The 15,847-nt window shown below is 37.9% G+C and overlaps 1 protein-coding gene across 1 annotated transcript in view; it reads right to left on the reverse strand.

The window, feature by feature from the left end:
• Window positions 1-1,589: 1,589 nt before the first annotated feature.
• Window positions 1,590-15,847, reverse strand: part of DCAF13 (DDB1 and CUL4 associated factor 13) — a 28,959-nt gene continuing 14,701 nt past the window's right edge. Inside the window, exons 9-11 of the mRNA XM_063171438.1 lie at window positions 15,155-15,290; window positions 7,298-7,461; window positions 1,590-6,506 (exon numbers count right to left, since the gene is read on the reverse strand). Of these exons, the coding sequence (XP_063027508.1) occupies window positions 6,419-6,506; window positions 7,298-7,461; window positions 15,155-15,290 (388 nt within the window). The 3' untranslated portion in view covers window positions 1,590-6,418. The remainder of the gene's footprint in view (window positions 6,507-7,297; window positions 7,462-15,154; window positions 15,291-15,847) is intronic.

Raw genomic sequence — 15,847 nt, forward strand, 5'->3', positions numbered from 1 at the left:
TGTTTTTGATATTTCACCTTACATTCTTATAGCATAAGAGGGATTGAATTTTCCCTTTCGTCTTCATTCAAACTAAGTGAGAAAACTGCTGACATGTTCCTTTCTTTTTGATCTGTGCTTTATAGCTCCCCCATCTCCTGCCATGCCAAACTGCATCCCTTTGGCCAGTTTGCAATTATATTCTGGTAATAATCTTTCCCCTTTGGCTCTCCTGGCTTCTCACCCTCCATGAATTTTTGAGTCCAGGTTTCCTTTCCCTTAATGAATCCCAAATACTGCACACACCATAGTGTAGATTCACAGGCATCTGCAAATGATTAAAGCAACCATAGGTCTTTAAAAGCAAAACTATCCTCATTTTTGGAGGGATTAGGAGTAATATTGCCCCAGATATAATACAGTAGAAATTGCCTCAAAAAAGAAGTATTTCTATTTTCTGATTAGCAAAACCTAAGTCGTTCAGCCAAGTCAATGATAACCACAGAGAAAGCAAGAATTTCTGAGGTGCTATTTTGGGAAGCAGGGATGTGAAGAGAACAAAAACAGAAGAGAAAGAAAACCATAATGCTGGAAAAGCTGGAATCCTCAGATCAAAAGAGTTTTACAAATAGGAAGAAGTGATTTCATCCTCAGGTACTGTTCGATCTCTACCCTAGATCTCAAAGTGCAGAAAAACAGCAAACAGCTGTTCTCACAGGACAGAGTGAGAGGGAAATGAGTAATGACGAATGCTGCTGCTTAGCTACCCAGGGATGTTTGCCCCAGATAGCAAAAGCAGGAGTGCCCAGACTGGGACTCTGCAGCTGTTGATAAGGCTTGGCTCTCTCATTAACTAGTGGAGTTGTTTTAGGCAGTTGTTTGATGCAATGGCCTCTCTTAGCAGGTGTAACAGATCCCCTATCCCTTGCTACACCCCACAGCCCACTTGTATTTTACATCACTACAGCTTTCATATACTGTTTTGTAAGTAATTGGCATTTTTCAGGTTGCTGAAAAAAATTGTCATATTCTACAATAAGGCTCTTAGATAAAATCCCACATCTTCAAATAATTCCACTCTGACTGAATAGAAGTTAGAGGTTTGGATGTCAGTATTGTAATAAATACATGAACACAATATGTCTACTGAATCTATATTAAATCTGTGGGTTTCTATCATATTATGGTTTTTAATCACATTTTTACAATGACAGTCAAAATACCATCTCCATCCATTTATCTTCTTAATAATCAGCAGCGCTCTTTTGTCTGCTGAAAGATCTTTGGTTTTGCCCACACAAGCCATAAAAGTAGAAAACATGATGCGACATGCTATAAGCTCACACTTTTTGTACCTGCTGAAACTGCTCCAGTCCTGGACGAAATGAAATAATTAAATATACCAATATTCATTAGTATTTAAAAAAACTAAATTCAAGATATTCCACTTTATATTCTAAAAACTTCAGAGATAACAGATCAAACTTTGAAGGCACCAGAAAACAGCAGCTCTGCCTTAAGTTAGTCTAACAGTAATTGCTCATTACCTTTGAAAATAAGTCCTTAAGGTTGTTTCAAACTGTTATAAAGCACACGATCTTCAACTGAGAGAAGTGTATATTTTTTTCATTTATTATAGTAAGCAATGACACTTTCAGCAGTTTTTACTTGGTGGTATTTGAACTATGATCTTTGATTTTGTGCTAGAATTCTTCACATACCTTCTAAGGCCCCAGAAGTCTTGGGTGAGAACATCACAGTCTTTTCTTTCTAATTAAAGTCCCTCTTCTTCAAACACCTTTCCATCTTTCTCTAGTTTAACACTGAGCTTGTTTCCCACAAACCATTATCCATAGAAATTTATCTTCAGTTACAAAATCTCATTCATCTCTCTTCAAACATTTTTAGACTTTTAGGTGCAGAATTGCAGAAGGTACACAAGGTGTTCGTTTGTCACTGGTTCTGCTCATCTTAAACCTCATTGCCTCTGTGTAAAATTGTGTCCAAACCTAGACAGATACTCATAAGTTAAATGGTCATATTTCACATCATAATGTTAAGTATAAAAATCAAGTTTAACTAAAATACAAATGCCTGAAGCATGAAACAAACACCTCTTGAAATAAGCATTTACCCCCATCGAGTACAGATCAGGTATGCAAAGCTGTGCACTAGGTCTGCATATAGATATCTAAAGTTAAGCAAGATGAAATCTACTGCCTCCACCACATTCTTGGTCCAGTCACTGGGAAAGAACTGCAGAGATACTTCCATATAACAGAGCATGTTACCTGACTAAAGGTTACCAATTAAACACAAAGCCATGGCAAGGATCTGAACAATTAGAAAAACCAAGTGCACAGACTCACCAATCCAAAAAATATGGAAGGGGAACGATACAGATGACTGCTCCTAGTGCAAAACCCACTAAACAAGTGTAGGAAACTCCCTAGAAAACTCTGCAAACTGAGGGATTATCTAAAGATTGTAAAACTTCAGAGGAGTATGAATTTAGGGAGTGTGTAAAATTTATTGGAGGATTATTTTTTTTAGTGGATTGCATTGTGCCAAACTTCCTCTGGGATGTTTAAGGTAACCACGAAAAGTGTGTAAAGGGAGTGAATGAAGTAGACTGGAGATAAAAAGGCATAGGAAAACCAAGGACAAAGAGGATAAAGGGGACCAGTCCCATGTGGACAGCTTACCAATTACACTGCAGTGCTGCAGTCCATCCCATATTAGTATTGCACCCTATTTCCAACTAGACTTGTGTGCATGTACCTGTCAAGGCTAGCAAACCTCAAGTGAGACTAGCCCACAAGCAGGACAACAGGAGCATGATCCACTGGAGCAGGACCACATGGCCAAGGCCCTCGAAGGTCCAGGGGCCTGCAAAGGGGAACCATGGCAGTCACTGCTGGAGTGTCCCCAGAGCAGCCACCAGAGCCCCAGTGCAGCTGCGGGCACACCCAGAGGTGAGGCTCAGCCTGGCCAGCCGCAGGAGGAAGAGGGAGGAGCAGCAACACCCAGCCCGGTCTGTGTTTACACAGGTGCCAATACAGGCACTGCACTCTGCCCCTGGGATTTGTGCCTGGCAGTGTTTATTGTTTGTATTGTGTGTAGGTGTGCACACAGCTATTGTTTTATATTGTTACAAGCTTGCTGATATAGGAATCACAACAGCCTGGGGTCCTCTGACTTGGGAGGGGAAACTAAAAAAAGCCCTCATCCCAAAAGCCAGGGTATGGCTAAGGTATTGTTATCATGAGCAAAGTGAAGAAGAGTCATGCAGACACAGGCAAAAAACCCTCCTGTTGAAATTTTCAGTTGGTCTAAAGGTTTATATATTTCCACATACCTGAGTGGTCATTTAGTTTGTTTTAGGTATCTGTAACATATGGAGAGTAAAAAAAATTGCTTTATTCAAATATCTGTTTCATGACATAATTTGGGTATGATGAAATAGAAATAAAACATTGATGACTCCATAGCTGTTTTATCATGAAACACCAAGGCTATGAACTCACCAATGCTATGAATACTGTTCTAAGTATTTATGCAATAAAGAAATTATTTTTCTTTCAAACCACTTCTTAGGTATCTTCCCAAAGAAAGAACATACACAGAAGTCTGGGGGCTTTTTTAATTAGCAGGTCTGTAGGCATTGGTTTAGAAAATAATGTCATTTTCCTTTTTTTTCTTGAATCAACACCACCAAAATTTTGAAGGGAAACATTACCAGTTTCCTTTGATTTTCAGTATTTTATGTGGTACTAATGATTTTACTATGCATACACTTGGGTACACATACATGCAGATGCATGTATCCATAGTCTTTCTACATACAGTCATTTTGATAATCTAGGCAGCACCATTAAGGTGATTAAGACGAGGTCTGATTACACCCCTCAAATCACTGAAGGGAAAAAATAATAAAAACCCCTGCCAAATAAAAATTTATTAAGGGCTCCTGCTCCTTTATTTTAATTTCTAAACCATTTCAGCAATGGCCTGTAACAGACTTACATGAGCACCTCTTGCAAGCACAGCTACCACCTGGCAACTACTACATTTACATAAATGTTTTTCAGTGTTGTTGCATTATGTACTTCAGGTGGATGACCACAAAAAGCACCAGATACAAACTGTAAGAGTTTCCAAAAGGGATAAATCAACAGCAGATGGCCCAACAGCATACAAATCCATTGCCATGGATCCTCTGAACGGAAAGAATATCCGTACAAAACTCCAATTAACTGATTTCCAAGCAGAAAGTCCCAGCTCAGACCTACACTGATTTTGCACCTAGCATGTTTCAATAAGTCACAGCAAGACTTGACTCTGGAAAACAGACTTTTTCCTGGAATGGTAAGAGGGTGCCCCACTTGATGACAAGACAAATCTCTGTGTCAAACTACATCCACAGATTTTGGAGAAGGAATTCATAACCTTCAGAACACACAGACTGAGTACTTTCCTAACATTAAAATTCCTTTTTACAGCATAGTTACAATCTTCCTAGTAATTTTTAGCCTACCCTGATCATTTGAGTTGCACCACTCGGATTCTCTCTGGAAGCAGCAGTTCACAAAGGTGTTAGAACATGAGGAGATCCTTGGGACACGGCTCACACCCACTGCTCCACACCAATGCCACATCACAACCTAACCAACTCCACAACTGAAAGCTCTCACTACATTCAGAGTTCTGCAGCAGAGCTAATAAATTCCAAGCAGCAGGGCTTGTTCACACCAGGGGTTACCGTGACTCAACAAATCAATAATCAACGGCTTCAACTCACGCAGAACTGACAAGGCTGAAAATTTTTAATCACATTTCAGGAGATTAGTCTGGTTTTGCAAATCGTGCAAGACTTGACTACAGCTGTGTCACAAGCCATATTTTGGACTGCATATTCTCCCTCAATTTTTTCAATATTTCAGGAAGAAAATAAACTGTATTTGGCACAGAGTGCACTGTATTAGTACAACAGGCACACAGCCAGCATCAGCCTATTTCCTGATCTGTTCCACTACTTCTCATCATCCTACTTATAGCTCTTCAGATCTGCTTCTCTTCCTGCATCACCCCATAAAGGTAAGCGATCCAGAGAGTCAAAGATACATTATGGCCTCTTATCACCAAAGAGCCATAACTTTGCCATGATGATTCAGGAATCTTGCCCAAACAGTACTGCAAGAGACAAGTTAAAGAGTAAGAACCAGAAATGCATATGGATTAGTGTCAGCAGAAACATTAAACAGGATACTATATGAAGGCAAGTGCTCAAAGTGCTCAATTTCCAGATTAAAAAAAAAATTAAGTTTACTCTAATTGAGTTCACCTTTTTTTTTTTGTGCATAAGCTCAGGGTAAGGGGAGTATCATTACACACTGTAGTGTTAAGACTTAAAAAGAGCATTTTGTACAGATGATGTTAAGCAACATTACAGTTATTACATATCTCATATCTCTCTTCAGTCTAGACAGCCTAGTTTCATTCCAGCAGAGTTTTCTCATCACCTTGGCAACTTCAATAAAAGGCTGTTTATTGCATGGGAAGAGAAACAGGGTGTTTCCCAGGCAAACTGTAAAGGAACTTTGGGATACAGTTACCTTGTAAAGTCTGAAACTTCCATTTTTCTTCTATAAATGTAAAAGAGAAAGCTTATAATGAATCTCATACAAAGGAGTTTCTGTGGTTTATAAAACATATGTAATTTTTTAAATCCAGATTTTGCAAGTTTTAAAGAGAAAAAAATTATTCAACTAACTAATTATTAATATAGCAACTTAACAGTCTGAAATTTGGTCAGCTTATACAACAACAGTTAAAAAAACAGAGCAAAACTATAAATATTTACAGATGTCTGAAAATCCTGTTGAATTTCTTTCTGGATAAAAGAAAAATAATTCATTGTATTGTAAGAAGTATAATGTAGACATTAAGAATAATCAGTTGAAATAATCAAAATCTGGTCCATTGCTTAAGGTCACTTTATTAAATTTGTTTAAATAAAAATTTTTAAAATGGACAACATAAGGACAATAATTTTTGTAACTTTTTTTTTTTTTTTTGCTTTGACAAGTATTAACTGATTTTATCCCTTTTTTGTAGTAACAGTACCAAGGAATAGAACTGGAATTACAGATATTCTCCACCAAGTTATCTGCTTGTATCAAAAGGGTCAAACTCCACTGCAATATGCAGTGTTGGGCCAGTAAAATCAGACAAATGACAAAAAATATTACAGGGAAAATTCTCATAACTACTCAAAACAGATGATGACTTGAGAAGTCAGAGGATGAACAAACTTGGAAGAAAAGTCATGTTTCTGGAACCACATGCTGTCTTACCAAAGTCCATCAAATTTGTACAGTGTATTATTTCAATAGTGACATTTTTCTTTCATTGTGGCATTTTGTACATGTGAAAACAATTATTTCACTACTGCCACAATATGCTTCTTCCTCTCTGGCACGAGGGGCACGGATCCTGGCTTGCTGTGCTTACGACGATTCAGTTCCCTAGGAACAAAACAGAAAAATGAAACTCAGTAGTCAGCACAAATGTTTAAGAAATACTGTCTTCCTCCTCAAGCTACTAATGAAGTCATAATACAAAGAAAGCAAAAAAAATTAAGAATTGCTCTCTTTCTAATAACCAAAAGCCATATACTCCTTTGGGAAGAAGGACCACCCCTTTTGAAAGTAACTTTAAAGTTGGCTAATTTAGAAAGGTTTCAAATGAGCCTTTCTTTGGAAGCTCAGCTTGGTTTCATGTCAACACGATCAGCTGCTCAAGTTTGTGGAGTTTTTAGCTAATAAAGATGACTAAGACCCACCACTTTACTGTTAATTCAATGGCGACAGCAGAGTAAGCCACCTTCTACTCCTAGAAATTCCAACATGGCAATGATCCAGGAGGTATAAAACACCCATCCTGGAATCTGGCATTATCAAAAAAGGCAAAACCAGAAACCCACAAAAAGCCATACAAAACCCAAAAAACCCTCCCCACACACCCTGTAACAGCCCATCCTATCTCCACTGCAATGGGGCACCATGTCATGCTTAACTCAGCACTGTGGCTCTTTCCAGCACGGCATCTGTTGCCATGTCTTCACCGTGCTTCTGGGAAGCAGCCAGCCCTCACTGCCGCTGGCACTCATCTGCGTTTGCCTTAGCATCACTCCAGTAGCTCATGATCCCTCCCTGAGATGCTCAAAGGAGCTCTATCACTCCCACGGGCCACAGCAGCACTGCAGGGATGGTTTTATTTAGAGGAAGAGAAAGTGAAGGCAAGGAGGAGCACGCACTTGCGGCGCCGAGCCTCCCTCATGATGCGCTGCTCCTTGATCTGGCAGTAGATGCTCTTGGGCAGGTGCCGGTGCTGAGCTATGCGCCGGATCTGCGGGTGGAACTGGAACTTCTCCTTCAGCTTCTGATTGTAATTCATGGCTGCCTTCTCTCGGGGCGCAAGCTGCAGGGAAAGTAACACAGACAAGCATGTTATAAAGGAACAGGGATTTAACTGTCAATCTCCTCTACAAAACAAAATTTTAGCTTTTCATTCAAATGGCTTCTTTCTAGTAAATTCCCCCAGAATACGGGTAGGTAAGTATTAAAAACCCTAAAATTCCAACAATATCCCAATGCTCAAACACAAAACATTATCATTTTAAAGCTGAGTGGAGTAACCAAATTTAATTCCAGAGAATTAGATTTTAATGTGCTGTAGAGTGAAAAATGAGAACATAAATAGCTGATTAATCTTTCCTAACCTCAGATGACAACCAACTTTCCCTGTAAAACAAAGATTTTCAGGCATTTTAATCACTAGCCGGGGTAATTAAAAATGCTGTAGAGGAACTGCCCTCATGAACAGCTTTACAGAAAGCTCTTCAGGTGGCCTGAATCTTACCCAGCACCCTGATCCCTTGGGAAGCACAAAGCATGGATCAGATTTCAAGTACTAGCTTCACTATATAGCACACAGAGAGCTCCAACTTTCATCAAGCAGCTAAAAAAGTCTTGGTATCACAACCACAGGAAATACAGGTGAGCTGGTATTGCCATAAAAGACTATTTTTCAATTCATGTTTAAAATTCTGTCCAAGCCACCATCAACAACACCAAAAGTAAGAAACATGTTCTCTTGACAGTCAATCTACAGAAGATTTTTTTTTCAACTAGGCTTTTTCCCTTTGGTCCTAATGTCTATTTATCAAAAAGAAAAATATGTGTTTCCTGTGGTTTTGTTTAAAGCATGAATTGCTTCATGAGCAACCTCTATGTATTTTGGATTTACTTGGATCTTTGGGAATTTCAGCTGCATTTCAGTCTAGGGAGTTTTCATATAAATATAAAATCTGTTAATATAAATTTAATATGACTTTAATCCCATCTGCTTTTTCCTACCCTCCTGCCCAAACTATGTAACTCCAATATTTCAGACATTTTAAAAACCCTTCACATTTTCCATTAAACCATGGCACCAGTCTTTTGCCATCCCACATTTGTGTCACAGTGCTATCTCCACCTAAAACATTAAAAGTAAAACAATAGTTCATGCAACTTCTATTTATTCAGCTTTGCAAATGACTCGGTGTCACTAACTTCTCACTTTCCAGAAAAGACAATAACAAAACCAACAACTTTATTACACACACAATTGGAAATTTCACTTACAACATAATGAGACACATGATTCCCCCCCCTTGAAATCAGCAATTGGCTATTTATTCTCCACTCTGGAGATCACTTTTGTGTGTGACTTGTGGTAGAATTTTTCATGAATTCTGAATAAATAATTATCACACTCAGATTTTGGTCCAGAATACCATAAATGGTCTGAAAACAAGTATTGATAAAAATTACCCCAAAGGAGCTTCTGATTTGGGACATTAAGGAAACCAGGTACCAGATACAGAGTTGCTCATGGCTCAAAAAATTCTATTCAAACATCAGAGATACATGATGCTCTTGACCTGTTTCTCCACACCCTCTTGTTCATAAAATCCAAATCCTTCTGCTTTACTTACACTCATTGTGGCCTCTGAAATTGAAATTGAGCATATTTTACAGTCTTAGCCCACTAAAGTTACCCTCCCCCTTTTACTGAAATTCCTCCTTGCGAGCCAGCCTGTGAATAGCTGGTTCACTCTCAGTAAATCCCAGGTGTTCCCACTTTGCGGAAAACTGCCAACATAATCCAAATTAAAGAGCTTTATTTTAATTAAATGCAATGATTTTTCTTTAATTTTAGAAGGGCAAATTGCTGCCTATTTAGTATAACCTTGATGATTCTACAGACAAGAGGTGATTCTTTAAATTAAAGATACATCCAGGACATCTTATTTAAAAAAATAATATAGATTAAGAGGTGGTGGAGCCTGACTCCATTTTTATGGGTAATGTGGTATAGAGAAAGGGACACAGCTGGTGACTTCCACCTAACTACCAGATGCCAGCAGCCAATACACTAACTGTGCCAAGTGCACCCTCATCCACAGGATGGGAAAAGAAAATGCTGCAGTAATGACAAGTTTCCTTCATGAGAGGTAGCAGATAGCTCAGAAAACACATTGCAATAATGCACTGAATTCCAGCTTTCTCTTGTAAGTCACTTCACAAAGTTCAGTGTGAACAGCTCAAGAGAACTGTGTTACCTCCCATTCTTCTTTTGGGCTGGAGAAGATGCACAGGAGGATTAGAGATTTTATTTATAGGGACTAGAACACTCCAATTCAATATATGTAATAAATTAGGATTTATGTGACATCATGGGGGGAGACATACTTAAAGGTGACATATGACTGTTTTTTCCTATGTTCAAATAATGAATGTGCAATTTCTTTCCTACACGAGAAAAATGAAGAGTATGTGGCAGAAACATAACTGATTTGTGTCCCTTACACAGGAGGACTTCACAGCAAATACTTAGGGTGAAAAAAGGGAGAAAGAACTCTTAAAAGCAACCAAGTTGTCAGCAATAGGAAAATGCCTCTTCGAGTAAACTGCCCATGCCTCTTCTCCTCCCTCTTGATGACACAGACTGCTTATTTTTCCATCTAAGCAGAAGGAAAGTAAGCATTTTTGCAGAGCCCTGATTAGAAGCTAAAACCACCCTTAAAAAATTCTTCTCTTCAAGAGGGCTGTATTTAAAACTCCACACTATTAAGACTTCTGTAATTCAGCATGAGAATATGAAATGAATGTTTATCTGTCCTCTTCAGGTTGCCCTTCTAGGATAGGGCAGGCAAGAGCACAGATGTAATATATTTTTAGAATCCAGATATATCCCAGCAATTTTCTACACTATAGCTTGTCTTATTTTATTTTTCTATTGCTCTACAGAAAACACCTTCTAAATTTATAGCCATGAAGTTCATTATTCATTCTTTCCTGGACCAAAATTTTTGATCTCTTTACATCTAAATGGATGACAAAAGCAAAAAACCAGAAAGGTAATGTAGGGCAATGTAGATGTTAAGAGCATAAAATCATAGCTACAGGGCTGAAATTGAAGGTGCACTGAATCACAAACTGAAAATCACTATGAAAAGAATGCCATGACCCACAGTGTCTGGTACTGCTTGTTATCAGCATTATCTCAGAAAATGGAACCACATACTAGAAACAGAATGAAAGGATAAACAATTGCTTAAGACAGTTTTGACGTGCTCCTGCTAATGCACTTTGCTAGATCAAAGCCAAGACTTCTAACAGCACTTTCTCCTCTCTCTACTAGCCCATACTCAAAATCTGCTACTTCTGCATTTTTTAAGGAAGCAGTAAACCTATGCTCCACTACTGTTCACTCATTCATCAACAGTTTCGCTAAAATTCTAAGCATCCTAACCCACTGCTCTGTACTAATTCACAAAAGTAACAGAGACAAAATTTTGCAGCTGCTACTCACAGAAGTTAAGTTACTAAGAATTCACACTCTGAGAAGTGCAGGTATAGTTTCTTTTTTAATGTGATAGACTGAAGAGCAATACAGCTTCTACAAGTTTTACTGATGGTTCATTACTTTCAGTACAATTTGGAGAAACCCAGTCTATCCCTTTCTTTCTATCAATTACATTAATTGTACACTATTAACTGAAATCCACTATATTACTGCTGCTTTTTCAGCCTTTCCACTCAGACCAGGCTCTATCTTCCTCCTCAAAAGTCAAAATCATTTTCCTTTTCATAAATCCCAAACTTCTTCAAAAGCACAGGTTAAAAAAGCATCAAACATACATAACAAGCCATACATTATGTATTTGAACAGTCCAGAGTTTCTGAAGTCTTAACAGTCTTTTGCTTCTGGGCATGCTGAGATGTTCACTGCTTTAAAAATAACACCTGTTACATCCTATTATTAATAATACATATTAATCAATTAATAGAAATTTATTAAAAGCTAAATGTAGAAAATTATTTTGAAGCAACCTCTGCAGTAGCTCCAACACAGATATTTGGGTTTTGTTACCCCTATGTAAAACCTGTGCTGACTTAATTGTCAGTGGAGTAGAGACACAAGATGCCTCTGGCTCCTCCAGAAACTTTTCTTCTTTCTTTCATGTTTCACTGACTTTGAGTAATGAGTGCAGTGCCAAATACATTAAAACCCAAAAGAAACATGCATGTCAGAACTGATGACTGCTTGGGTACAGCTCAGAAAGTACAACTTTCCAACTGGATAAATGTTCACCAGCCACAACATGAGTATCACATATTCACTATAACTTCCTTTGAACTCAGCAATGTAAAAAACAACTAAGTACTCACCAAAGGAAAAAAAAAAAGTTTGATTACTATATTTCTTTCTCAGTCAGGATGTTGATTTCTATCCACCCCCAGCACAAAAAATATCCATCTTAAAATACAATGTATTCCAAAATTTTAGCATTATATCAGAAATACAGTGACCTTTGGATGAGTCATTCAATCAAATCTTCTCAGCAAAGAAAAACAGCAGACCAAGCAACTAAGCATTTAAGACATATTTTGACACTTCTGACAGAATTACTGAATGTTCAGCTTTGAATATTCAAAACATTCAAAAAATAGCCACAGACTGTGGAATGACTGGACACTTATAAAATAAGCAAGCATATGTCTGTGAAGATAAGAACACCAACACTCTAAAAAAGAAGCAGATACTAAAAAAACATCAGTGGAACCTGCTAAATAGCCATTAACAGTTGCATTCTTAAGAATCACAGGAACTACCAGGCTGGATCAAACAGGGATTTGCACTGAATCCAAGCAACATTCCCAAGATATATCCAAGAGCATGATAAGCCATGAGGACTCCTGAGTCCTATTAGCTACAATTGCTCTCTAAACATCTGAAAAATAAAACTTCATAGTGCTTCTAAAAGAATTTTAAACAACTATAGCCACTTCAGACAGCTTCAAATTCTGTGTCTTGCTAAATTCACGGCTTCAACAACACCACGCTTGAACACATTACCACATAAGATACAGAGGTGTGAAATGTTCTTTTCTCATTATAATGTAATTCTTCACAAATTCTTCTCTGTTTTGTGAAGTGAGAGCAATTTTTCTATGCCCCTTTTAAGTTCTTCCTGTATTTCTAAATAGTTTTGCCTCTTAAGATGACTTTTTGATGTTGCAAGGTGTTTTCTCTAAGATAGGATCATAAATTATGGGAGGATTTTCACTTCTGACAGTAAAAAAAAAAACCCAAAAAAACCCAACCAACCAAAAAAAAAAAAAAAAACACAGGAAAAAAAATCCTCCCAAGAATAATTTAAAAAACAGGGGGAAAAAATCAAATAATAAACCACATGTCCCTTGACCTGTGTCATAGATAGCTATTGATTTGGTTCTCTTGGGAGCCGACAGCCCAAGTGCTGTGACAGAAATACACACCCTTACAGACATTACAAAAACTTCATTGGAGTGATCCCACAAGAGCAGAACCATACTGTGGGTGCAGCCCCCAAGGGGCACATCAAGCATCAACACTGTACTCACAAGGGAAAACAGCAAAGGCTGTTTTTTGTAGGACTCCTGCCAGGTCAAGGAACACAAGAGTATTAACGTGCAGACCATATCCAATAGCCAGTAGTCACAACTAAGTACTGTCTTTTTTTAGGCCCATCCATGGCCAGTTTTCGCTGACGCAAATACTACAGAAAAGAGCAGAATGTCATTTACCAGTCTGTTCTGAACACTTCAACAACAGCTAAGCTGTCCTTTTGGTATGCAACATTTCTGCAATGTAGGAGTAGCTGCGCTTGCCTATTACTTCCCAGAGTCAATTATCCTTACTCTTTCATAACAAAAGCAGCCAATGCCATCTAGTAGTCAGTGCAGTGAACTTTTTGTTCACATCTGAAAATATCGGGAACGCTTCTACACAAAAATGATATTTGTGGCATTCTTTTTACCCACTTGTCCTTCACACGAAGGGCTCAGAGTAAAGATGAACGTCAAAAATACCAGACAATTCTGCTACAGAGCAGCATTTTAGAGAAACATCGTGATCTCTTGCTAAAAATACAGTGAGCAAATGGAGAAAGCGTCAGTTAATATAATAAAATTAGGTGAAAAGGGTGTTGCTATGGGCATATGGACATAACAGAAGGAACATAGACAATGTTTCTATCCAACACTGCACTATGTAAACAAATTCAACATGAACGTTAAATCCAAAAGTAAAGTCTCAAAATAAGCAACTATGGAACTGATAATTAAGTCTTTGACCAAAGCACCAATGGGAAAATACCAATAATCAATGCAGAAGAGCAGGAGGAAAAAAAAAGAAAAAAAGTATCCATTAAAAAATTAAAATAAAAAAATTCAACATAAACAATCATTTGTAATCAGAATTACTGCAGAGACCACAAAGCTGTGCAGTTTTTTTATCTACTGCTCTGTAGCAAAACTGGGAATACTAACAGGACTTCCCAGTACCTATGGCGGGCCATGGCTAAAGATATACATGTTATTTTAACTGTGCTACTCCACATCCAGTGCTTCAGAGAGCACAGCAGTCCATCAATTATCCTGTGTCCAGAGTAGCCCAAAGTACTCCTCCACTCCCTCCACCTGCCACCTCTCCCAGCTCTGTTTCACTTCCCTCCTACAGATAATTCACGTTGATGGAGCTTCAGGTAATCACAAGCAGTCCCAGACATCAGTATGCAAGAGATCCAGCATCTCAGCTGTACCACATTATTCCCCGAGTCACAGCTTCCCTTTCCTCTCCCCACAACCTTTCACAAGACCAAGCAGAAACTCCCCCAGACATTATCTGACAGCTCTGCTGCTGGGCTAAGAAAAGGCAATGCAAGCACCTCCAAAATACCATAACAATATAAAGCTACATAAAGGGATTACTCCCAGCACACAAAGTGCCAAATTCATTCTCCAAAGTCACTCAGTACTTTGACTCATCTGTGCAGATGAATCTATGCAATTGGTAACTGAAAGGGAACATTTGGGCTTTGTCTGTACACAAACATTTGAACAAGTATAACAGAGAAGTCATCTCTAATGAGGCTGGTGATCGTTCACACTAGGAACACCCCAACCACTGAATTAAGCAGACTTCAGATAGCACCCTAGTTTGCCCACTAGGTATCTGAGAGCTACAAAGGTTAACAAAAATCTCAGTGTCAAACTACACATCAGTGCAAAGAGCCTACTTTACAATACACATGCTTATCACAGCATGACTTTTTTTAAACAAACTGCATGAAAGAATACAAACTAATCACATTCCAGTCAAAATCTTTAAAAATAGTGACTCTAAACTTCAACAGAATTATCTAAGTATGGCTAAACACAATTTATTACCTTTTTCCCAGTGGTAAAGGATGAATTCTAACCATTAGCACACACGTAAAAAATTCAATTCTAGTTTAGATAGAACTGATGATTATTGTTAACATTAAACAAGACCAAAAGAAGTCATCTTGTGTAGCAATAATGAGGCATCTCATTTCCTTCTTATTATTATAAACTGCAGTAAATGCAAAGAGCTGTACTGCACGTGTCACTCTACAAATTAAACACAAATGTCATAATATAATTTTACAGCTTCCCTTCATAAACAAGTTTTAAAAGTTGAAACGGCTAACTGGTTGTAATAATAACAAAAACCCCCAAACATCTTGTGATAACAAAAAGCAAAATGCAACTCTTACCACTCCCAGTTTTTCAGAGGCATTAGCTTTCCACAGGCGAATATTCATCTCATCTGAGCCACACAGAATGTATTTGTTATCTGAAGTCCATTTTACAGTGATGACGTGCTGCATTCGTTTGGTATGATAAACCTCCCTAGAGCAGAGACACATTTTTAAATTATCTATCATCACTTTTCTCACCATTACCTTTCAAATAGCAGAGAGCATTCTGTTCAAGGCAAAATATTTTTGTATTTTCTTGCTGTTGTTTTTAAATAAAACTGACCTTTTTAAACACTACTGATCTTACCTTTTTATAGATAGAGATTCAAAAGAAGTGTGATAGATTGATAAAGGACTACCTAGGATAAGATGCTTTTTAAATAAGTGCTTTCACAGAAATCATAGTAATGAGTTAAATAATAACTCTTTTTGCAAATCATGCTAAGGGTATACAGTATGAAATGCATACTGTTCCTGAAGTAATTTTGATTAATATGCTTTTACATTGAGAGTATTACATAATGGGAATGCAGAAAAATAGGTGCCAAAGAATCTGACACCACACAGCAACGAAACACCTCCCAGCTGTCCATTTATGATATGGCAATGGATTTGCTACTCTTCATTGTGATTTCCCTCCTTTACCCAAAAATGGACTCCATTTCTTTTTTAGTTTCTGCTAAAAGCAGAAACTAAAATCAGTCTCAT

This window comes from Melospiza melodia, chromosome 1 (genome assembly GCF_035770615.1).
Source record: "Melospiza melodia melodia isolate bMelMel2 chromosome 1, bMelMel2.pri, whole genome shotgun sequence".
In the NCBI taxonomy this organism is placed as follows: domain Eukaryota; kingdom Metazoa; phylum Chordata; class Aves; order Passeriformes; family Passerellidae; genus Melospiza; species Melospiza melodia.